This window comes from Prionailurus bengalensis, chromosome C1, assembly GCF_016509475.1.
Source record: "Prionailurus bengalensis isolate Pbe53 chromosome C1, Fcat_Pben_1.1_paternal_pri, whole genome shotgun sequence".
Taxonomy (NCBI): Eukaryota; Metazoa; Chordata; class Mammalia; order Carnivora; family Felidae; genus Prionailurus; species Prionailurus bengalensis.
The window spans coordinates 158,809,712-158,835,133 of record NC_057345.1 but is presented as its reverse complement, the minus strand read 5'-3'; the positions used below and the strand labels follow the sequence as shown (position 1 = coordinate 158,835,133).

At 40.2% G+C, this 25,422-nt stretch overlaps 1 protein-coding gene across 1 annotated transcript; it reads right to left on the bottom strand.

The window, feature by feature from the left end:
- Nucleotides 1-1,182: 1,182 nt before the first annotated feature.
- DHRS9 (dehydrogenase/reductase 9) lies at nucleotides 1,183-24,218 on the bottom strand. The gene is made up of 5 exons (XM_043576969.1): nucleotides 24,067-24,218; nucleotides 10,120-10,491; nucleotides 8,439-8,697; nucleotides 4,854-5,017; nucleotides 1,183-1,898 (listed from the first exon to the last, which is right to left on the bottom strand). The coding sequence occupies exons 2-5, from the start codon at nucleotides 10,430-10,432 to the stop codon at nucleotides 1,675-1,677; spliced, it is 960 nt and encodes a 319-aa protein (XP_043432904.1). The 5' UTR covers nucleotides 10,433-10,491; nucleotides 24,067-24,218; the 3' UTR covers nucleotides 1,183-1,674.
- Nucleotides 24,219-25,422: the final 1,204 nt, after the last annotated feature.

Here is a 25,422-nt window from a genome sequence, read left to right as displayed (position 1 = left end):
ATTCAGGAAACTGTTGACCAGCATTGTCCTTATAAACTGTGGTTTAGATTAAATTGTTACGAATGATTTCTATATATTAAAAGGCTTTTCATTTTGCGACTGTTTAGCTATTTCCTCCATGCTGATGAGACTGTGGTCTCTCACATTCCTGACAGTTATTGGAATTAATAGAGAAGAAAGTCAAAATTGGTCATTTTCCTTAGAAGCTCCTGGAAATTTTCCTTATTAAATATTGGCTGGGTTGCCCAAGGAAATTGTGGAGTTTCTGGACAGATTTTCAATTGAAGTGGTGGTTCTTTTTAGCCTGGATGGCTTGGCCATATCCTGCTTATAGGCAGAGAATTAGATGAAATGATTCTTGATGCTCTTTGTTCTGTGACCACTGAGCCCAGAAAGCCTCAACATGGAGTTTCTCCAGACCAACAGATAGATCATGAAAAGTCACCATGGCAACTAGTTTCTGAAGGGAGACTTACAGCAGAACCAGAGGTAGGGAGCCATTGTGGAAGTAGTCGAAGGCTTAAGGAAGTTACAGGATTTTAATTGAACTGATTCTTTTTTTTTTTTTTTTAATGTTTCTTTATTTTTGAGAGAGCCAGAGCATGAGTGGAGGAGGGGCGGAGAGAAAGGGAGATACAGAATCTGAAGCAGGCTCCAGGCTCTGAGCTGTCAACACAGAGCCCGATGCGGGCTCAAACACAGACGGTGTATGCGTCAATGTTCACGGTGGCCTTGAATAGGCTGTTTAGCCTCCATAGCTCCCTCTAAAATAGGCAGGCTTGTCCTGGAATCTCCCTCTCTCCACCTTCATACTTGTTTCTTCCATTCAGTACTCTTGTCCTGCTCTTTTCCTTCTCCTACTTGCAGTCCTACTTTGTGTTTTTCTGCTCCCTGTAGCCGATACCAGTCACATGATGCTTCCTCACCCTTCCTTCTCCTGACCTGTCAAAGCTTACAAAAGTGAGTTCCAACCCTTCAGAGTCTTCTTCTCAGCAAAATAACATATCCAATCCTCTCATGAAAAGCATTCTACTTACCATTTTTTAAAAAAATGCTGTTAATTTTTTAAAGTTTATTTATTTATTTTGAGGGGAACAGGGCAGAGAGAGAGAGAGAGAGAGAGAGAGAGAGAGAGAAAGAGAGAGAATCCCAAGCAGGCCACACTGTCAGCGCTGAGCCTGATGTGGGGCTTGAACTCATGAACTGTGAAATCATGACCTGAGCTGAAATTAAGAGTCGGACACTTAACCAACTGAGCCACCCACGTGCCCCAGTATTCTACTTATCTCAACATTTTGGTAAGGGGCAAATATTTAACATTCTGGAGTTCAAGGGGTAGTGGCTAGAGGCATGGAGCGGGTGATAGATATAATTTTGAATGGGAAAGTCTTTCAATTTCCTTTACATCCTATTAAGCAGGCAAAACCTCAATATTGGGCAGGTGCCATCCTGGCCTTTCTATATGACCCATCATCACTGCCCTTCTTTCCAAAGAAGGCTTGGAAAAGGACCCTGGGACATCCCGAGTGGTGGTTGGATTCCCTCATTTATCAAAAGAGGCATGATCTAAATGAGTCCAGGTTGGATCAGGTAAAGAATGAGACCAAAAAGGAGACGTGTCCTTGAAAGCAGCCAATCTCATAGCCTGGGGGCAGGCATTTGTTGTCAGCTGACTCACACTGCCTTGGGATTAGCCAGCTCTACTTTCTGTTTCAACAATAAAAAGTCTTGCAAAACTGCTGGCATGTGAGACAGAGGTATCCAGAAGGTCTTGGCATCTCTTCCAGCAGCATAATGGGTCTTGGGGAAGAGACTCGTGAGAGCGTGGTCCATGCACTCCACCACCAGGGAGAGGTCCATGTTCACAAAAGAATTAGTGTCTTTCAGTTTGTCTAGACCTGTAAAAAGAGACAAAAACACCCTTACTCTTTGGAAGAAGGGGAGAAGGGGTGTGGGAGGCTAGGGTGTAAAGGGGAGGATGCGTATATGGGTATTTATTTTGAATTGGTTGTTATAATTGAGGCCCTTTGTGGTGGGTTTCTATCTGTTCTTCAGGAAAGGATACAACCGTGCTTTCATTAGACCCCTGGCTCTCAAACTTGAGTGGGCAGCAGAATCTCCTAGAGGGCTTGTTAAAACACAATTGCTGGGTTGGTTCTGACTCACCACCTGTGAGATTCATATATAGCCTTTAATACTACAGTGTTAAAGTGGGACCCAATAGGTAGGTGTGAAGTGGTACTCAATAATTTCCATTTCTATCAAGTTTCCAGGTGATGCTGATGGTGCTGGTCCAGGGAACAAACTTTGAGAAGCACTACTTTAAAGCAATGAAGGACAGATGCTTTATAGTCTATGAGGCCCCTGAGCCCAGGAAGTTGTGGGTTCGAGTCCAAATTTGTTTTAAGGGAATACTATATAGGAAATGTGGGTGTGCATGTGTGTGCATACGTACATTCACATACCACGTACTTCTATAATTCAGTGAATAAAGAGGGAATCATCCCCAAATGTCTTGACTCAGAATGCTAAACACAGGCTGGTTATCAGACAGATGAAATGTCTGCCTAATGAATTATGATAGCTTTAAAGAGGCAGGTATTTTATCAGAGATTGGTAATGGCTCAAAGCATTCCTCCTGTGCTCTTAAAACATACCTGAGTTGTGTCTTCTTAAGAGAAGTCTATGATTTTAAAATTAAAAAAAAAATTTTTTTTTAACGTTTATTTATTTTTGAGACAGAGAGAGACAGAGCATGAACGGGGGAGGGTCAGAGAGAGGGAGACACAGAATCTGAAACAGGCTCCAGGCTCTGAGCTGTCAGCACAGAGCCCGACGTGGGGCTCGAACTCACGGACTGTGAAATGATGACCTGAGCCGAAGTCGGCCGCTTAACTGACTGAGCCACCCAGGCGCCCCAGTCTATGATTTTTAAATCTTCCCTTCTACTTCAGGCCTTAGTGGCTGCAAGTTATTCAAAAAACCTAACTGAGATTACCTAATAAGTCTTAGTGTCTATTTTAAACTCTTACAACTATTGCCTTGGAAATGAAGAAAGGTGAGCTTAAATTTGTGGTCTGCTTTGGAACTGTGAGTCTGGCTGATGTCCAAGTCCTGATTTGGAAAATTCTAATAAGAACAATCAGTAAAAGAGAGGATACCTCAGCCAGGGTCCAAGTAAAAAATAATTTTCAGATGGCAGTTCATGATATATTCATAGGCATTTAGAAATATCAATGTCAATATCAAATAGAAAAAGCTCTTTTAAATGAGGGATTTTTTTTTCTGAACTACTTAGAATCTTCAGAGTTGGTAATGAGTGAGAAGCTGAGTTTTTAATGGCAGAGGTTCTCAGCATATAGTGACATGATGGCACTGGGAGGTTTGTCAAACCAGATGTTCTCGTTGATATGTATGTATGCATCTGTGTGTGTGCACAAGTGTGTGTGTGTTGGGTGGGGTTGGGTGGTTGAGGAAGTCTGTCATTCTAAAAGCCTCCCCAGGTGGATCTGACTCAGCTCTTGGCTCCACCTCCAAAACTTCCAGCCTTGAACCTTGTCACAGTTGGCTGACTTATCAAATCCATCAACAAAGAGGCAGGACCAGAGTTTTAAGGTTAGAGTGACACAAAGTTAGGTGGGGCCCTGTTCGGCTCAAAGCAGGAGCTCAGTAAGTGTTTGAGGAATGTCGACTAAGCTTGTAATAAGACCAGGAAGTTTGAGATGGAGGCAGAGCCCTGTCACAGAAAGTTCCACCAGCTCCTTAAAGCCTTGTTTACATTATAGTGCAGGGCCCAAGGATAAATGGTGAAGTCAGGCTGTCTGGGTTCAGATCTAGCTCTTCTACTTACTAATTGTGCAACATTGGGCAAGTTACTTCTCTATGCCTCTGTTTCTATAAAATTAAGGTAATAGCTACTTCATAGGGTTTATTTGGGCATTTTAAATGAAAGAGTCCATGTAAAGCATTTAGAATGGTGACAAGTACATAGCAAATGTTCAGTATACGTTAGTCATCATAATCTAGTCTATTATTATTTCTCCATCCCTGACTCAATCTGATTTATGTTACTTCTCCTGCTCTCTCCACCCCCACCCCCACCCCCCCCCCCCAACCCATGCATTCTTGCTCTGGAAAGCTTCCACCCAAATAATTCCTTCCTGTCCTTTAGGCCTTACTCTAACCTGACCTGTCTCATAAAGGCCACTTAACTAGCAATGCATTCATCCAGTTCTGAATTTCTTGGGTAAGTAGAGACTGCACCATCTAGCACCCACTCTGGGCTGTTGGGCTCTGTCTAAGAAGTATAGCATCAATTTTCTTACACATTGTAGAGTCACTGTTTTACAGTTTCACGTGGTTACTTTTTCTTGTCAACTTGACTGTATACTAGGTAAGGGTCAGAGTCTGAGTCTTTATATTTTGTAACCTCCATGAATCCTTGGACAATGTTTAGTGAGTGGTTGTTTACCAAAAAGAGGAGATTTATGTAGAGTTGAAGATGGGGGGCTCCAGCCTGGACACGATCAGGAGGAGCTGTATAGCCTTCGGTAGGACATGCACCTTTCTAAGCCTCTGCTGACTACTCCTATGGTTCTTTTGAGGAGTAAATTATAAAATTTATAAGGTGTTTAGTATAGAACTTGGCACTTGGTAACTTCCCAGTAAATGTTTATAAACCCTTGAAGTGAGAGATGGCACTGGAATTAATATGAATCTCTGATCCATATCTAAGATTCCCTATTGGTATATTATTATGAACACCTTATTTTTTTTTTCATTTAATTTTGAGTCTCCTTCATGTTGTCTATGATAATGAACCCCAGAGGAACCCTGGTCCATCAGAGACTTACTTTTTTCAATGTAACCTTCTCCGTATTGTTGTTTTATATCTGGAGACAGATGTTTCCAAATGGCAAGTTTTTTTTCGGTGGCCTTTACTGGATCTGATAATCCTGTTTTGAATAATCCTGGTTCAATACATGAAACGTGTACACCAAAAGCTTTCATGTCCCGTCTGTGAAAAGAATACACTGATGATGTTTAATCCAGCTTGGTTTGGAGAATGTTTGCTATTTGGATGACTATTTTCTTATGAATTTTTTTCATGGAATCACAGAATTGGATAGGTTGGAAAGGAGTAGCTTGTTCTATGCTTGCAGCTTGCAGGTGAGGAAGCTGAAGTTCAGGGTGGCGAAGGGAGGGCGGTTTAGTGGCAGAATGGGAAAGGCATCTGGGTAGGCCCATCCCCAGTTTAGTGCTCCATGTGAAGCCAGATTCTCTCATTAAATTGACAAGCATTCAGGTTAAGGACAGGTTTCTTCTCAGTACGCAAAGCACCTTCTGGAGAAATGGACTGATGATTGGTCTGGGTGGATAAGTTTACCTCCATTCTAGGAATGTGAAGGGATTGTGGAACAAGTGAGGCTAGGCTGAGGGACACAGTGTGACAATCCTTGATGTGGCTAATCTGTTCCCTCTGCTGCTCAGTGAGCTCTTTCATTGTGTGGCCTCAGAAAACCAAAGGTCTGCTCATTTACTGGGCAATAAGGTTTTAGGGGAATCATGGAACCCCCCTCCCCTACCCTGGGCCTTTTAAAGCAAAATAAAGTATTGCAAACCATTATATGAGTAATTACCTCCTAAATTTAATTTATATTTCCACCAAAGATATATAAGGAAGTAATTACTCATGTTATACAAGTCTTTATCCTAAGATTTTTAAAGAACTCTACCAATGAACTTAAAATGTGATTTATCTTAGGTTCTGCTTTCTAGCAACATGCCTAGTGGTTAGTTTGCAGTGTACTTGACTAAAAATACAAATTATCTTGATCTTGAAAGATTTTGAAAATATGTTGCTTGCATTAAAATTTCAAGGGTTATTTTCCAACTTAATTGTACTTCACACACCTATCTTCTGATCTCCTTTGGGTTTTGGAAAGTATTTGGGAAGATTTGTCTCCCCACCCACTCATGAAATACCATATAATCTGGGGACAAAAGGCTTTAAGTCACCCAATAAGCTTACCAGGTAAGTAAAACCAGCATGAAACCCGTATTTTTGCTTGGCAAATACAGCTTTAAAGAGACCCAGGCTTCTTCCAGTTGGACCACTGTCCCTAAACCCTCCTACATATAGAAATTCTGGAGCTGCCACTTGACTGTGGCCTGCATGCACAGTACCTTTTCCAATACCAGTTCCATGATTTAGAAAAATACCCACTCTTTATTGGGTAATTTCAGTCATGTAGCGCTGTATTGCAATCACACACACACTTCACTTGAAAAAAAATTTTTTTAAGTGGTTATTGGTCCCCAAGAGGATAGGAAGAAACCCTGTTGCTTTTTGTCTTTCTCTTTCCACCCATCATGTGGCCCTATGCCCAGCACACACATGGGAAGTAGATGGCAGAATAGGGTGACATCTGGTTGGAGGGAAGTCCCAGGAAACAAGAAGGAACGGGAAAGATCACAGAGAGGAGCTGAGGAAAGTGACCCCGTAACATTGTTTATGCACTGCACTTGAGCATGTATGGATCTGACTTAGAGAAGCAAACTCTGGGACAACCATCTTCTGTATCCTAGACTGGCTACTGTGTGGTACATCTATGGGACATCTCTGGTAGCAAACAGGAAAAAGTACAGAATGATGGTTAGCAGTTGTGACCTGAATACAACCTCATCAATTGTCTGCTAAAACAAAAATATCAACCTTCTCTATAGGACTTCAATAAGACCCATAATCTCATATAATTCCAAATATTCAGCATAAAAAGAACTGGAAACATTCCAAAAGAACTGGAACATTCCAAATGTTCACATAAAAAGAACTGGAAAATCTCAACTCACATGGGAAAGACAATGGCAGATGTTAATGCCAAAAGGACACAGATGTTGGAATTATCAAAGTCTTTAAAGCAGCTATTATAAAAATGTTTCAAGTACAAAAGAAAATACTCTTGAAGTCAATGGAAAGTTACAGCACTTCTCCCCAAAAGGAAAAGGCAAAGAACCAAATGAAAATTTTACACTTAAAAGATATAATAACCAAAATAAAGTATTTATTGGTTGGATTCAATAGCAGAATGGTGATGGAGGAACATCAGTGGATTTGAAGGTAGATCATTAGAAATTATCCAATTTGAACAGCAAAAAGAAAAATGATTGAGAAAGTGGACAGAACCTTAGGGATCTGTGTGATAAAACCAAAGGTCTAACATTTGTGTTATAGTCTCAGAAGGATAAGAGAAAGAATGGATTACAGGAAAAAATGTTTGAAGAAACAATAGCTGAAACCTCACCAAATTTGGCAAAGATATAAATCTACAGATTCAGGAAGCCCTGTGAATGTCAAATGTTATAAACCCAGAGAAATCCATGCCTGGGTGCACTTTGTTTGCTAAATAAGTCCTTTGTTTTAAGCTCTGGGGTTCTCTGGTAGGCACACAGGAAAATGATGTGGTCAGTGCTTTCTTGGGGGAGCAAAATCTCCACCTCTGATTAGTAAATTCCTGCTCTGAGTTTTATTTGGAAATGGAAGCACCAGAGGAAAACTGTATTTCTTGTCCTCAGGGTGGGGTTGGGGAGGTTATCATCTCTTTAGCTGTAGTGTCTGAAATGTATGGGAATATGGGTCAGGAGCTTGCAGAGAGAGAGAGAGAGAGAGAGAGAGAGAGAGAGAGAGAGAGAAAGCTATGTAGCTGAGTCATTATTTTGTGATAATTACATTTACTTTAGCAGATAATTTTCTACTGAGGGTTTATTTATTTATTTATTTTAATGTTTATTTATCTTTTAGAGAGACAGAGCACAAGTGGGGGAGGGGCAGAGAAAGATGGAGACAGAATCTGAAGCAGGCTCCAGGCTCTGAGCTGTCACCACAGGGCCCAACGCTGGGCTAACCTACAGCTGTGAGATCATGACCTGAGGGAAGTCAGACGCTTAACTGACTGAGCCACCCAGGAGCTTCTCTACTGATGGTTTAAACAGAATGGTGTTAGGGGCGCCTGGGTGGCGCAGTCGGTTAAGCGTCCGACTTCAGCCAGGTCACGATCTCGCGGTCCGGGAGTTCGAGCCCCGCGTCAGGCTCTGGGCTGATGGCTCAGAGCCTGGAGCCTGTTTCCAATTCTGTGTCTCCCTCTCTCTCTGCCCCTGCCCCGTTCATGCTCTGTCTCTCTCTGTCCCAAAAATAAATAAACGTTGAAAAAAAAAATAAACAGAATGGTGTTGTGTCTGCAACTGATAGTTACACTAACGGAGAGCTAACCCTAACCCTGGGTGACCTTGGGCAAGTTACTTAATCTGTTTCAGGGGTATTATCTTTGGGAACTATTATTGGGAATAATTTAAAGCACTAAATAGAGTGCCTAGTGCATAATAACCACTCAATAAACATTACCAACTAATATTTCTTAGTATGTCAATGTTTACTTTACCTTAAGCTGTCATTGAAGCCTTCTAATGCATATTTGGAGAGAGTATAACCCCCTCCACCAAGTGCAAGCCGACCTCCAATGCTGGAGACATTGATAACCCTTCCTTGAGCTTTTTTGACCAAGGGAAGCAAATTTAATGTCACATCGATGAGTCCAAACAAGTTCACTTCAATAGGTTCCCTGTAGTCTTCCACTGTCAGCCAGTCGGTGGGAGCCAGCACTCCGAGAACACCAGCATTGTTGATCAGACCCCAGAGACCTAGAACAGAGAGGAAAGAAAGGAGTTGTGATAGAAGATGGCACTGATATGGGCATCCTTGATGGAAATACAGCCCCTGCTTTACACAATTGTGCCATTTCCTCCTTCTAGCCATGTTCCTGCTTTGAAATACATTACAGTTTTGGGAAGTAACTACTCTCAGAGAAGGTGGGAAGCTAAATTGGAATAGTTGAAGCTCTGTTACAATTTCACAGTAACTCTATTTCTGGTTCTGAATGTAAAATACTGATACTGTCTGAATGAGCCTTTTACTTTTTCATCTCAGATGTAGAGTAAAATGGTCTATTTTTCCCACTTGCTAGATGGCAAAGTGAGAGATTATTTATAAACTGCTTTTTACAGACAAAGAGCGGTATCAATCTACTTCACATCTATTTTTGGTAAAAAATCTAGTCATCGAAAGTTTTATTTTATGATGGAAAACATTTAATATTGTTAAATTTGTTTGGAAATCAAGTATTAAAAATGGTCTGTGGGGCACCTGGGTGGCTCAGTAGGTTAAGCGTCTGACTTCTGCTCAGGTCATGATCTGACGGTTGGTGAGTTAGAGCCCCTCATTGGGCTCTGTGCCGACAGCTCCCAGCCTGGACCCTGCTTCAGATTCTGTCTCCGTCTCTTTCTGCCCCTCCCCTGCTGGTTCTTTCTCTCTCTCAAATATAAATAAACATTAAAACATTTTTTTAAAGAATGATCTGGGAACATTATCAAACCATTGCTTTTAAGGTTCAGAGTCTCAACTACACAATGAAGATGTGATAGAGAAAAATCACATACATTTGGTTTCTTTTTTTCCATTTTGGACCCTAATATCTTCATTAATGAGAATATTTCAAGCTTCATTCAAGCCAATAAAAGTCCTCTAGTTTGGAATGCTGTCATCTTGGCAGAATGAGGTCCGATGGCTTACTACTCTATCACAATGATCTAAGACAGCTTTATCAGAGTCTCAGGCTATTTTCTACCTTTTCCCATGGAAAATGTGTGAGTTGTGGAATGATTTTAGAGTGAGAAGTAGGTCCCAGGTATCCAGATGGCAATTTGGGGATTGCTCTCATGATCTCCTGTAGCTTTTAGCTCCAAGTGCCTTTGCTGTATACGTGGCTAAACTAGAACTTCACGAGAGAAGAGCAGGAAAACTCAATACCTCCAATTCACTTCTAAATTTGCCCACCGAGACTTATGACTGAGAATAATGGGGGCTGTGTCTTTCATGCAAACAGAGAGCTTGCAACTTGGAACGACTGAGGGCTCTATCCTAAGATTTTCCCAATATTCTCCAGTACCATAACTGGTCTTTAGGAGACATTTTCTTGAAAGGCCATTTAAGATCCAAACACATTTAACTTAGCTGTAGCTACTTTACAACACCCCCTCCATTTTTCCCACCCCTGTATCACTCACCTTTTTCCCCAACTTGGTTTTTCACCCACTGGGCAGTCCTCTTGACATTCTCTGGGTCCGTTACATCTAGAAGCACGGTGTGAAGCCTTTCTGAGGTTTCTGCCTTTAAAGCTGTTGATTTTGATTCAGTCAGACAAGCAGCAATTACATGAAATCCTTTTTTATCAAAAGTTCTGGCTGCCAAATTTCCAAAACCCGTGTCACACCCAGTAATGAAAATGTACTTATCAGTGATGTCTGCAATCTTTAGTTGTCTTTTGTAATTCCATACAAAACCACAAAAGATTAGGAGGGCTAATACCCAAAAGAACATGTTCTTTCCAGTATATGATAGGAACTCTCCTTTCTTGTACAACAAAAGAAGATGGTGACCTGAATGTTCAAAATTAGAAAGAAAATTCAAATTAGAACCATCAAAGGATTATAACCCAATTTTTACGAACTTCAGATACTTTAATGCATTTGAGTAGTTTTTTAAAAACAGTAACTGTTATTTAGTTGGAAACATGGCCATTTAAGTGCTAAACCATAGCTCTAAGTAATGTGAAAACCAACCAAGCTACAGTCAGAGAAAGTAAACAGGAGAGAGAGAGACAGAGAGAGAGAGAGAGAGATTGAGAGATGCCATGGCAAAGCTGACACAGGTCATTGGGTTTGATGTGACAGTAATCTCACGTGTGAATTCATCTATCTGAAACACGGACTGTCATGGTAAAATCTTTTTTTTTTTTTTAATTTTTTTTTTCAACGTTTATTTATTTTTGGGACAGAGAGAGACAGAGCATGAATGGGGGAGGGGCAGAGAGAGAGGGAGACACAGAATCGGAAACAGGCTCCAGGCTCTGAGCCATCAGCCCAGAGCCTGATGCGGGGCTCGAACTCCCGGACCGCGAGATCGTGACCTGGCTGAAGTTGGACGCTTAACCGACTGTGCCACCCAGGCACCCCTGTCATGGTAAAATCTTATCTCTTGCAACTTCATGAAATTCAATCCATTAGAAAATGTTCAATTTCAATTGATTGATTAGATTCTTAATTATTCTTAGACTGTCAGCAAAAGGAGAGTATTTTGGTATTGCCATTATGAAAATGTTCCTAAGTTGGTTTCCAGTTTCTTATTTTCAGTAGCTTATTGTCATCCTTCAACCCACCTCTAAAAACCATCACAACATCATGCAGAGAGTATGCAGTGTGCAGCCGCCAAGGAGTTCATGGAGAGAGGGTGAGATGAGTGGGAAGAGACTGAGGGATGCTGGCCGAAGGCACAGTGTCCCAAACAGAATCAAGAAGCGTCAGATTCTGTTCTCTCTGGCTTTCTGTGAGGAAAAAGGTTTACACGTACATAGGACAAAGGAGAGCAAATTCTTTCCTGAAAACCATGAAGCTTTGACTATAAGCAGTGCAGAATGACTTGGACAATTAGTTTGACAGGGCTAGATGGCCTAGGGCCTAAAATCAAAAAGGTGGAGGGCTTCCTTTCCCCTTTACTCAGAAGACTGTACCTGCACTTTGCCTCAGCATGTATTACCTTTTTTTACTTTTTTTAATTTAAAAAAATTATGTCATGTACACTTACTACATCAATTTAGAAATAGTACACTTCTTTTTGCATTAAAAATACATGTTAAAAAAAGAATATTATATTAATTTTATAATCTTGACCATTTAAATGCATATGCTGTCTTAAAAGTTACAGTAATTATTGGGGCACCTGGATGGCTCAGTCAGTTAGGCATCCAACTCTGGATTTCAACTCAGGTCATGATCTCATGGTTTGGGCTCTGTGCTGACAGTGAGGAGCCTGCTTGGGATTCTCTCTCTTCCTCTCTCTGCCCCTCCCCTGCCTGCAAGTACTCTCTCTTTCAAAATAAATAAATAAACATTAAAAAAGGTTATTATGCAGTGTTTGGCTGCAAAATTACAGTTGTGAATGAATCAAGCAATTGTATAATTGAAAACAAGGGTGATATTAATTTGGAAGTGTACTATCAAAAGTATCACAGGGAGGGATTTCAGACTATTTGGAGATATAAAATTCCCCAATATATACATATTCCCCATAATATAGATATAAAATATGTATTATGATGTTTGTTATTTACAAAGACAGCCAATACCGTCAATTTTACTGTGGGTACCGGTGGCCAGGGAAGGGCAAGCTATCCCATAGGACAAAGTGAACAAGAATTGGGGGGCATTTACCTGTTTGCCTAGGTCTGAGCGTCACGATGGCTCAGGCCTCCTAGCTCAGCCATAGGCAACACAAAGGAGGAAGATTGTGAGGTCCCACCACATGTAAGAGCAGCCCTGGGCCTGTATTGGCTCTCTCTGCCTTTGGAAGCAAGAGGGGCAGCAGAAAATATCACCTTGGGAAAAACCCTATTTCCTTTGCTTTTGACTCAGAAAGTTTCCTTTCTTTGCCCCATGTTCACACATATCTCTGCCCTTGATCCAGAGCCACCCTTAGAATCAAGAGGGGCCTTATGTGCTAAATACAAGATAAGACTTGAGTTGAAGTTCAGTCTGGAATCATGACTGTTTATGGACACTGTGTTCAAAGTACTTGCAAGGCCAAGCAATTTTATAAACTTTGAACTTTCTCTCTCTTTTTTTAATGTTTACGTATTTATTTTGAGAGAAAGAGAGAGAGAGAGAGAGAGAGAGAGAGAGAGAGAGAGAGAGAGATTGAGAGAGAGAATGAGAATGAGTGAGCAGGGGAGGGGGCAGAGAGAAAATGGAGAGAGAATCCCATGCAGGCTCTGTGCTGACAGCATAGAGCCCAAACCATGAGATCGTGACCTGAGCCAAAATCAATAGTTGGATGTTCAACCAACTGAGCTGCCAGGTACCCCCTGGACTTTCTTTTTCTTTCTTTCTTTCTTTCTTTCTTTCTTTCTTTCTTTCTTTCTTTCTTTCTTTCTTTCTTTTTTTACAATTATTTCCTGGTTTTTCATTTGAACTATTTAAAAAAATTGTTCCTTTTTTTTTTCCTGCTTATAAAAGTAACTTATGCTCATGGTAAAAAGAATTTGGCAAATACAGAAAAAATTAAAGAAGGAAATAATGATTATCACATTTGGCTCTTAGTGTTTTGGTAAGTCTTCTTGTATATATATTTTCCTATATACGTAAATGTTTCTCTCCCTAATAAGGAATAGAAATATACAGAATTATACACACACACTCATGTGCACACATACACACAATTTTTGTCTGCTGCTTTATAAGGAACAGATTATTTCAGATAAAAAATAACGCAATCTAACATATCTTCTTCACTTCTCAAGGAAATTCTGGGCTCTGCCTTCATCTTTTTTCCCAGAAAAAGATATATAGGTAAAGAAAGAAAAGGCAAGAGAACTATCAATTGATAAAAATAAGTCAGAGGTAAACATTAAAATATGGTAGGTTTGAGCAAACTAGTTGATTCTTTTGATACAGCTGTGCCTATTTCTAAAGCAGTCAAGTTTGTAGACTATCGTGGCTTAATAATTTGGCATAGTTTCACAAATCTTTCCTGTGTAGGAGTTATTGATTTGTGGCAAATCAATGTCCATGTAGTAGAATTTTCCCTTCTCAAACATATAAATACATTAAAAATGCATAATTTTGAGGTGAAGTGTTGGTGTAACTACCTTTTGCAAAATTTCATGTTTAGATATTTTAAGGAAATTTTGTATTTATAAATTCAATTAGTATAGTGTTATGTTCAAGTCTGGCCTCAATAAATTGAATAATTGGATAACTAAATGTTGAATATGTTTTCTGAATGGATTCTGTAGCCTTAACTGCAATCCAAACCCCATGGAATTATTTGAAGAAGGCAAATGCTCATGGAGTTTAATGTGTACTAGATCAGAGAGTAGAAACTTTCTATGTTGTCAAGTTTTGCTGGGGGCAAGCATAAGGGAGTAATCGCAAAAGAATGGTTTACATTTGTGAAGCATTCTACGCTATACTTTTACATATAGATCTCATTTGGTTCTCTCAACAGCTTTTTGAGTTAAAGAGGGCACATTGTTTGCCTCATTTTATAGAAGAATCAATATGCTAACTAATAAATTTAAAAGGAATGATGGAATTAGAAAATCATCATTTAGCAACTGACATCATAACAATTATATCAGAGAAGTTTGACCAATGGATGCTAAAACTAGTAGGTGAAATTCTGATAAGAAACCATTATAGAATCTCAAAAAATCTCCCCATAAGATAGGCAGTAGTTAAAAAGAGAGTAATAATAATTTCAAAGAAGAGAAATCTGACAGATACCACCTTACCCAAGTGATAAAAATTAACGCTGCTAGTCATGGGACAAACCAACATTAGGTGCCTCCTGGGATGGTGCACTGGAAAGGACATAGCAACACTTTTGTACATAAATGGATCCTAATCCTGCATGGAGCTATATCTTCCATAGACAATATATGGCATATACTCTTTAAAAATGTCAAAGTCATGAAGGAAAAGAAAGATTGAAGACTGCTCCTGATAAATGGAGACTGAAGAGATATGACAACCCAATGCAACATGTGATACTGGACCAGAAAACTATTTTTTTTCTTTTGCCAGAAAGGATGTTATTTGGTCAACTCGTGAAATTTGAGTGAGATTTGTTGATTTGACAAATAATATTGCATTCTCAATAAATATTAATTTTTCAATTTTTATAATTTACTAAGATTATATAGAAAGTTCCTGCTTTTTAGGAAATATACACTGAAGTATTTAAAGATTAAGTAGCACCATGTCTCAACTCAGTGAAGACCATGTCTTTAATTCTGTTAAGAAAATAATAAGAATATTCATATAAATAAGTAAACATATAAAGGAAGCAAGCTGAGTTTCCATTGATAGATGAATGGCTAAAGAAGATGTGGTTGCCCAACCACAAACAGGTGGTTGCCAGGGCAGAGGTGGGGGGTGGTGGGGGTGGTTGTGGGGGGATGAGTGAAATAGGTGAAGGGGATTAACAGGTATAAACGTCACTTATAAAAGAAATAAATCCCAAGAATAAAAAGCAGAGTATAGGAAATATAGTCAATAATAATGTAATAACTTGTATGGTGATAGGTGGCATGCATTTTGTAATGTATATGAATGTCTAGTCACTATATTGTACACCTGAAGCTAATATAATATTGTATACCAACTATACTTCAATTAACAACAAAACCCCCACATACATATGGTTATAAAGAGAGAATGAAAATGCAAATGTGGTAAAATGTCAATATTTGGTAATTCTGGGTTGTATTATTTTTTTCAACTTTTCCACAAATTTGAAATTATTTCAAAATAAAAAAGTACAAATTTGGCAAGGGAAAATAAAACATTTTTTTTTTTCCTGAGAAAAGGCTTCACTAGACCCAAAGGGTTTCATGCACAAAATAGGTAAGAACTCCAGCACTTCAGAATCTAGTGACCTTGGACTTCTACTCTTTGGTAAGTTCACCTTCACAACTAGTGGAGAAAAACAAAAACTCAAACCAAAGCAGTAAGATTCCTTCCTCCTTCCTCATCCTCTCCATTTCTCCCTTACTTCCTTGTTCCCTAGCCAAACACATTTTTCCTTGGTGACAAGCCACAGAGAAGAGCTTTTTAGTTGTTAAGGATGGGCTCACACTTTTGTTCAAATTTTTTTGAATATTTATTTTTGAGAGAGAGAGAGAGCATAGTTGGGGAGAGGCAGAGAGAGAGGGAGACACAGAGTCTGAAGCGGTCTCCAGGCTCTGAGCCGTCAGCACAGAGTCCGACGTGGGGCCCTAACTCATGAACCATGAGATCATGACCTGAGCCGAAGTCAGACGCTTAACAGACTGAGCCACTAAGACGCCCCAAAGATGGGCTCACATTTTAAAATGTGTTGTCTTTATTAGGTACCTCTCCCGGCTGAGGGTCATTTCAGATGCTGGTGTCCCAGCCTGCAGCTGGAATCCAGGGGACTACCAACTCTGACCTAGAGTTTTATAAAGCCTGTCCTTACCCCAAATATTATTGTCTAAAAAATACTGGTTCTTCTTCAATTCTTAAGGTTCACATTCCTCTAGGTCATCGGACCAGTCAACCATAAACCAATACATACACACCTCTGACCTCTAATAGTATTTTAGCCAAGATTCCATGTGTTGTCATGTTCCTGAGCAGCAGCCCTTGGTCAGAGTCATTGGGAACATGACCTGTATACAGAAGCTGATTGATGGCTGGTTGGTTCATTGACCACCAAGAAGTAAATGAATAACTGTGATTACTATAGCTGCCTCAACAATACACCGCCAGCCTGGTCACCTTCACATGGCTCCTTGGTCCCTAAAATTCAGAGACTTGGGGCACTGACCTTTGTGGCTTGGCTGTTTGTTTATCTGCTTTGTCTTCCATCTCACAACAAAGTGCTTACCAGGGGTACACATCGCTTGGTTCAAGGCAAGGAGCACCTCATCTGTAACAGTCCTCTTAGGATGCAGTGGCTGTGAGCTTGTGGACTCATCAAAGGTGAGAGCAGAGTAAAGGAGAGCAGGTCTGCAGCCCTCACACTGCAGCGTGTGGACAGCCGCATCCTCTGAACCAGTCCTGGAGATATTTCTTAAGCCCAAATAAACACTAGCCACTTTGCTAGGAAAAATAAATGTGGGAAGCAAGGACTGAGGCCACACACACACACACACACGGCAGTAGGGCAGAGGTTAGGAACCCAGGTCTCAAAATCAGACAGGTAGAGGTCTAGTCCCATCTCCTCTATCATCAGAGGTCTTTGGGCACATTATTTATATTTTCTTAGCCTCCATTTTCCTATTTGCAAAATGGAAATAATAACTTTTCCGTTGGAGAGTACCTCGTAAAAAAAAGTGACTAAATATCTGCTACATAGGCAGAAGCTTATCGCTGTGGCAGGATCAATTATGCTCACTTGGGAAGGCCTGTGGTACTTTTCCTATTTTGGGTCAAATAATTATTTGTTGTGGAGTCTGTCCTGTGCATTGCAGGATGTTTAGCAGCACCCCTGGCCTCGATCCTCTACATGCTAGTAGCACCCCCACCCCAGTTGTGACAACGAAAAATGTTTGCCAGTTGTCCCCTGGGGGACAAAACTGCTTCCATTTGAGAAACACTGGTCTAGAGGTTCCTTGCCTTGTGGGTCCAGAACTTCACAACATCAGAACTATTTTTCTGGAAGCTCAGTCATTAGTTCTTTGGTGGTGCCACATTGATGAGAGTTTATTTATTTTTAATGGCCTTACCAGAAAAGTTTTATTACTTATAAAATATAACTCACATCTTGCTAATATTAATATTAGTTTCTATGATTTAGAAAAAGTGCCTTTTTGTCATCATGAGGTTGGAGGCAGTGAAAAAGCCAAAGTTAGAAACTACCAAGTTAGCACTCCCAACATTTGTGAGGCCTCTATTCTGGCTAAGACTTTTGAGTTTGGGCCACTACAGGTTCCTCTGTGGAAGCCCTTCTGGTGGGATGCCAATTGATTCTGCAGAATTCAGAATATGGTACTAGAAAAACCATGGTACTTGGATTCCCAGTTCACCAGGTCAGGTAGGAACGGTAATAACTGCTATTGTTTATTGAGTGCTTGCTGTATTCCAGGCCCTCTGGTAGAATCTATGAATATTTATCTTATTTATTTATTTAATTATTTTTGAGAGAGAGAGATACAGAGAGACAGAGAGAGAGAGAGAGAGAGACAGAGCATGAGCAGGGGCGGTGCAGAGATGCGGGGCTCGAACTCATGGACCGTGAGATCCTGACCTGAGCTGAAGTCAGCCATTCAACCAACTGAGCCACCCAGGCGCCCCTATCTTACTTAAACCTTACAGTAACGTTATCTCCATTTTATAGAGAAAGAAACAAATTCAGAAATGCAGGTTAATTGGCTCAAGATACAATCATAGTGCTGTTTGGGGACCCCGGCCACTTTGATTTGGCTATTCATGCTTTAATCCTTTGCTGCACTGCCACCTGGATTCCCACTGAACTCTGGGAGCCTGGGCTATGTGTACAATTCTCTACAACCACCAGTACTTGTGTGATACTGGGTATTAGGTAAATTAGTGCTGTAGAAGGAAAGAAGGAAGAAAAGAAAAGAAGGAAAAAGTTTCAAGTCTAAGCCCAGGGTTCTGGTGATAGTTGGGTTAAGTCTTTGAGCCCTCTGAACCATCAGGCGAAAGGCTAATAACAGCAATATAATGTTCACGCTTCCAATTTAGGAAACTTTAAGAACTTTTGAAGAGTGTTCAAGTAATATTTATCTCATTTAATTGTCAAAATATTTCTGTGAGCTAGGTACAGTAGGTATCGTACATGAAGTGATCAGCCAGAGAGTGGCGAGAGCTAAAATTCCCATCTCCGAACCCCTAGACTGTGTGGAAGGAGAAGGAATAACTGCAAAGAAATTAGCACATTATCGGTTAGTAGGAGGAATGGAAATACTTTATCAAAATTCTTGACCACAAAGATTCAAAAGGAACCAAGAAAGGAGAACTAATTGTGTCTTTCATTTGCCATGCAAAATGCTTTGTTGCTTTGGGAAAATATTGCAACTCGATTGCTGTCCTTGCTCACTTCTGCTTTTTTTTTTTTAAACTTTCTATAACTGGGTTTATTTCCTTAGTAAAAAGTCCAAAATAAGATGCTTTGATTTCACTTCTCTTACTCATCTTCCTCTCCCCTTTAAAATTAAATGACACAATTAAAAATAAACAAAAGAACTGAGAATAATGTCTCAATGTCATTCTGAGCAATGCTTTTCATAAGAAATATATAATTCTTTTAAAATACATCCTCCAACCAGATTTCTTTTTTTTTTTGTTTTGTTTTAATTTTTTTTTCAACGTTTATTTATTTTTGGGACAGAGAAAGACAGAGCATGAACGGGGCAGGAGCAGAGAGAAAGGGAGACACAGAATCAGAAACAGGCTCCAGGCTCTGAGCCATCAGCCCAGAGCCCGAGGCGGGGCTCGAACCCACGGACCGCGAGATCGTGACCTGGCTGAAGTCGGACGCTTAACCGACTGCGCCACCCAGGCGCCCCCCCAACCAGATTTCATTTCATTTCTACATAACTCCATGGAGGGCTTTGTTTTAGAAAGCAATAATGAAACTTGTCAATCACACTGATTGATAGGAATTTGTAGGGTTTGAATTTACTTGCAATTTGTTGCAATCATGGCCTAAGTTGAATCAACAACTAAGTTGTTCATTAAAAAACATCAAATAGTGGGGCGCCTGGGTGGCGCAGTCGGTTAAGCGTCCGACTTCAGCCAGGTCACGATCTCGCGGTCCGTGAGTTCGAGCCCCGCGTCAGGCTCTGGGCTGATGGCTCAGAGCCTGGAGCCTGTTTCCGTTTCTGTGTCTCCCTCTCTCCCTGCCCCTCGCCCGTTCATGCTCTGTCTCTCTCTGTCCCAAAAATAAATAAAACGTTGAAAAAAAAAAAAAAACATCAAATAGAGAGCATTTAGAAGTAGCTTTCTAATATTTTCTTTTTGAAGTTCTCTTGCACAGCTTTCGTAATATCGATGGCATTCTGGACATATGTGTCCTTAGTACATTTAAATATCATTAACCTAGCTAAGTATACCAAATTCCTTTTTAGTTTGATCTTTTCATTGAAGTAAGAAATTCTATTTGTTTGTTTTTGTAACCCAAGGGACCTTTCACAGATTTCGGCTGCACTTTTAAGAAAAATAAGTGTTTAGATCTAATGACACAAACTAAATCATATGACTAATAAATTATGTTTCTGTGAAAAAAAATGTTCAAGTTGGTCACCCAGAAATCTAAGGAGAAAATTTTAAGTGAAGCCAAGGGATCCTATATGAAGTATGCTTCCATTAAGTAACAAATGCTTCTTTGAGGGTCTGATAATAAATAATAATTGATGATGATGATGACGAAAATGATCATGATGATATAACTGAGGGGGTATTTGTCATCATGGAAACATTAAGTTCTCTCATTCAATGGAATGAAGAAGCTCCTTTGACAGTGACATTCCCCTTGAGTCCTGCTTCCTCCAGGAGGGAAGTACCCTGGGTGTACTTTGTGTGGTGGGACCGGTGAGACACGGAGGAGGGCGTGCTTCCTTTGCAGACTCATTCATTCAGTCTCCTAGAAGAGGTCTGGCAGCCACTCTTAATGAAGGGAAGGCCTGACGCGTGTACATTTGGCGTTTTTAGTTCTAAGGATAAAAGTATCTCTGAGTTGCTTCTGCCTTTTCTCAAAACTTTTTCATTATCATTTATCATAACACCTACAATTATTAATTAATTAATTATCCCCGGTGCCCCTAGTTGATGGCTTTGCCAATATGCTTCCTGACAGTACTGGCAGGGTAAGAATTATTGGTAAAGCCATGGCTGCTTTACTTAAGAGATTGTATATTGTATATGATTTAGTTTATCATCACAAGGCTTCAAAAAAAGCTTAGAATATGGAGAGAATGTTAGGTATGTATACAGAAAATGTGTTCAAAACTGCAGTGTGTTTCTTTTCCTACACAGTCATCTTTGAGCGGAAGTAAAGGTGTGAGTTTTGAAAGTCTGTACCTTAAGAAAGTGACATTGTTATAAGGGTTTTAAGACAAATTCCCCCTTTCCTCATCTGAAATGTATGAGATAATGATTTTTTTCCTTGTATTCAAACATTGGGATTTGTTCTAAAATTGGGCGCACTTTTGAAGTCTCAAAAACATGAAGATGACACAACATTTAAATTTCATTTCATGCAGCACCTAGCCAAGGATATTCTTAGAGCATCTAACATACGCTAAAGGATACTAAGATAAATAAAGCATGGGGTGCCTGGGTGGCTCAGTCGGTGAAGCATCCAACTTCGGCCCAGGTCATGATCTCACAGTTTGTGGATTCGAGCCCCACGTCCAGCTGTGCTGGCGGCTCAGAGCCTGGAGCCTGCTTCAGATTCTGTGTCTCCCTCTCTCTCTGACCCTCCCCTGCTTGCTCTCTGTCTCTCTGTCTCTCTCTCAAAAATAAATAGACATTTAAAACAAAATTTTTTTTAAAGGATAAATAAAGCACTGTCCTTACCTTGGGCTAGTAGGGTAGGGGGACATCTCAGAGCTATTTGTACAACCTTAAGTTGATTTTTAATCTAAATGCATGTTTTATTTAAACTTTTTCCTCAAGTTGCTAAAAATTAACCCATTGAGAGAGTGTGCCATGGCACCATTTTATTCATAAAGCCTTTAACAAAGGCTGCCAAGATTAAGTGGCAGTGAAGCCACTAAATTGACTTTCTCCCTTACCTGTTGCATGTTGGGAGTCAAAGTGAATACAGACTCAGACTGGGGGAAAAGCCCAATGTCTTCCAGGTAAAATGCCAGGCACAGGATCATGAAATGGAGAGTAAATATCTGAAGCAAGTTTACTGCTCTCATCTTAGTTTCCAGGAATCAAATATGCACTGTGAGGAGTTCCCTGCTTCCTTCTGCCCTAGAAGGTGTTTTTCTCACCCACTTTAGTGTGCATGTGTGCATTCACCTCAGGTGACATCTGATAATATTGGCAAGGCCGGTTGATAAACAGAACAGAACTATAGGTAGCAAATCTGCTGCTCTAGTAAGAAACTCAGCTAAGATTCCTACTCTTTTTTGGAGCCCCTCCCCCATTCAGTTTCCAGCGAATTATAAGTTTACAGATGGTGTCAAATAGGCACAGAAAGAATACCTAGATATAAATTGGATTGTAACTCTAGAGTGCCAAAGAACATTCAAACAGAGACCTGGGAGAGCTTAAGGCAAGGATCTGGGTGACGTTGGGATCACTTTTATGTTAAGATGGACTCAGTGTCCATCACAACCTTCTAACATTGTTATTATTATTATAGCATGAAAAATAACTCGATTAATTTTGTAAGAGTGAGGAAAATCAAAGGCAGTTTGAAGACTGACATGAGAAACCAAGAGATAAAGGACAGAATTCAGTCATCGGTTACCTTACTGAGAATGAACTGGGGCGCAGAAGCTGTTGTGGACCAGCTGGGCTAAGTGCCGTCTGCCTACTGTGCTGGGCAAGGAAGGGTTGAGCCACCTGACCAATTCCCTGGAGGTGTTGATGCCTGGGCTTCCGTCAAGTTCTGAGTTCATATATGTGTGAGAAGTCCTCCGGTTCCCACCTTACTCTGAGTCACTCTTATATGACACTGATGACTAACTCTCTCTTCAGTGGATGAAGAAAGCCAAGAAGCTGGGGGTCATGCGTTTCCAAAGGAATTGGTAGTAGCTTCAGTAAATTAAATTTAGCAACTTTCAGAAGAGACTTAAAAATGATTAATAACATTCCTTTGAGCGCGATCTCTTGACCAAATTCAGTGTACAAATAGTGTAATGTGGAAACATTTTGTAAACTGTCTGGTGCATTGTTTTAATCATTTAATTTTGAATTATGATTACTGTTCATAATCTCTAGGGTTTTTTTTTTCTTCCTGTTAACCTGCCTTTGCTAACTTAGTACTCCTTCCTTCCTAAGAGAGTAGGTAAGGGACACCAACCTGATGATTCTTTTTATCATTTTTTTTTTTAACACCGATGAGCAAGGAGATCAAAATAATTTAGTGAAATGAGGTTCTGTACTTATTTATGAGTCTTAAGGTATGTCGAGGAGATCTTACCTAAATTATTTTTGGGACTAAATCACTGAGAACAGGAAAGGATGCCCCTTCCCTTCCCAGAGTTGTTCTATTTCAGAGTTTATCACAATTGACCTGCCGTATCCAGGGACTGCAATGGAAAATATTGAGGCTCCAGAGGAAGAGGAGGAAGAGACAACGCTATTATGCACCCGCCCCATCCCCTAGGCTACCACCTCCCCCCTTAGGCACACAGCCAGGTACAAACTCCACTGATTGTTTACTTTCAGTTTCCCTACATATCAGTTTATTGCTTTATGTCTCAGACTGCCCAGACTTCTGTCTTCCCTCTTTGAAAATGCAGTGTATTTTGGCTTAGCTGGGATGAGTGAATGAATGAACATATCTGTCTAGGTAGAGCTTGAACACTGCTATCACACTATAAATTAAATGGGGATCGTTTGTCTCCAAAACAATAAGAAGCCAAGACTGAAATTTATACAGGTAAAGATGTAGGGCGCCACAAATATGCCAAATATACTTCTTCCCCTTTAACATTCTGCAAGTCAAAGTAAGGCTTACATAGAAAACCCCTTAGAGAAATAATACATTGACTTAGATCTACATGAAGAAAAGTATAAATGATTAATATCAGATCCTTTCTGTGAGCAAGTTATTGTCATTGAGATGGAGAGAGCTATAAGCACCTGGGTGGTCATGTAGGATTGAAGGGAAAAGGAGAAAGAAAAGGCTATGACATTAGTATGTTTTCCCCCTTGTCAAATGGTCCCATATAGGGGTTTAAGCAATGGAACTATTTGTCAGCAGTAACCATATCTGGACTGTAACTATATCTACATTCAAATTCACATCTTAAAAGCTAAATTTCCTTTCATTCTATTCCTTAACAAGGCAAACTATGAGATGTTACTTTGTTCAGCACTCTCTCTAAGTTAGTTACACTTCTGGTTGTCGAAGGTGATGTAAAAAATACAGAGCAAATTGCAATTCTATTTTTTCCCTAGTTCCTTTATAAAGCAAAAGATTGCACTGTGGATTTCATTTAAATGTATTCAATGTTGATAATTAGGCTGTACTTTTATAGGTACTGCCAGTGTCAAAACACTAAATATACGGCTCTCCTTTTTCTTCTAAATCTCTATGTCTCCCATATTTCCCCGAATTTCTGTCAAAGGGTGCCTTCTCCACCTTTCCAGACACCAAAACGCAAGGAGAATGTCCAGATTCAAGACAGTCTCTGGTGACATATATCGGGTTTTCTACAACTAACTGCACTGTGCTGGGGTCCAAGCCAGACATAATCCTAAATGAGTCAGATGAAGAAAACCACTTACCCCAGCACCGTAGGCTGTGGAGGGTCCAGCTCCTGAATATGGTTGGTGTCACTCTGGTAAGGGGGTGGGGGGCAAGGCTGTTTATGCTGAGTGTATGTTGGCCTTCCCCTTCCTGGAATAGTATAATCCACTCTCTCAGGTCACTCCCAGTGGACTGTGCCTTTCTGAATAACTATGAGTTGGTATTACGTCTTTGTATTTTTAAAAGTGTACTTTGTAATTTTTACTTCCTCCTTTTGTCAACAGACAGCGCTCTTATTTCCAGTATAAAGATTCCCCTTTTTGCACCAACAATGCGTTTGACATTCGAGCTGCTTAATTGCAAATGCTGCCCATAAATGCGTTGCTAGACTTGGTCAAAACTAGCAGCTTTGTTGCTCATTAGGCATTTCCTGACTCTCCCCATTGTAAGATGAAGCTGGGCTAATCTTTTGTTTCCCTCCACTGTAAAATCCTTACAAATACTAATAGTTAAGGACTGAATTGTGAGAACATTTAGTAGATTCTTTGAAGAAAGATCTTATTTGCAGAACACACAACCGTTTAGCTTACTCAAACAAGAGGTCTTGGTTTGAAAGATGGGGTGAGGAGTATTATATTAGGGAGCATTGCCCTGGAAAGAGCAAGAGAGATGAATGAAGGCTTAATAAGAAAAATGTGACTCTCACAGAGTAAGGAAGTGGGTCCTCCTTTTGGTGTGACTGTCACATGTAGACCATTAAAAAAACCATTAAAAAGACCATGACTTAGGAATGATCATCTTGCCAAGTTTCTTGGTTTCTTCTAATTCAAGACAACTCCCCCGCCACCCCCCCCCCCCCAGAATCTTAGTTGAGATGGCTAATGACTCAAATGAAATTAAGAGCAGATGGTAGATACATTACATTGTGCAATATGTAACACAGTAGGAAAGAACTCACTGGGATCCATGAAATGGAGAGAAGTTAGAGGTTAACTCTTAGCAGTTAGAGATAACTGTCTTCAGACCCTGTTTGGGGGTATTTTATATTATCTGTTCTGTGCCAAGCCTGCATTAGGTTCATGAGATACAAAGATGAATAGGGCCTTTTCTATTGAAGAACCACTTGCCATTAGCTCACTGAATGCTGATTAGGAGATCCCACAGAGGTTTTCCTCTCCTTGAATGGCCCCTGCTCCTTGCTGGCTTCCAACATGTGACTCTTACTTGTGACTTTTTTTTTTTTTCCACTCCTCGAGACTGTTTTAGATTGCCAAGGAAAGGATGATCTCACCCTTTGCTGTGGATGTGTCAAATGCTACAGCCTTTTTTGACAGCTATCTGGAAACATCAATTAAAATAAAATATACATGATATCTTTTGACCCAGCAATCTCA

Excerpts from the sequence above, each read along its gene's own strand:
- DHRS9 (XM_043576969.1), bottom strand. The coding sequence starts at position 10,432 with ATGTTCTTTTGGGTATTAGCCCTCCTAATCTTTTGTGGTTTTGTATGG. Across the intron at positions 8,698-10,119 it reads AAACCAAGTTGGGGAAAAAG|GTCTCTGGGGTCTGATCAAC; the intron begins GTGAGTGATACA and ends TCTCTGTTCTAG. Across the intron at positions 5,018-8,438 it reads GGCTTCAATGACAGCTTAAG|ACGGGACATGAAAGCTTTTG; the intron begins GTAAAGTAAACA and ends TTCTTTTCACAG.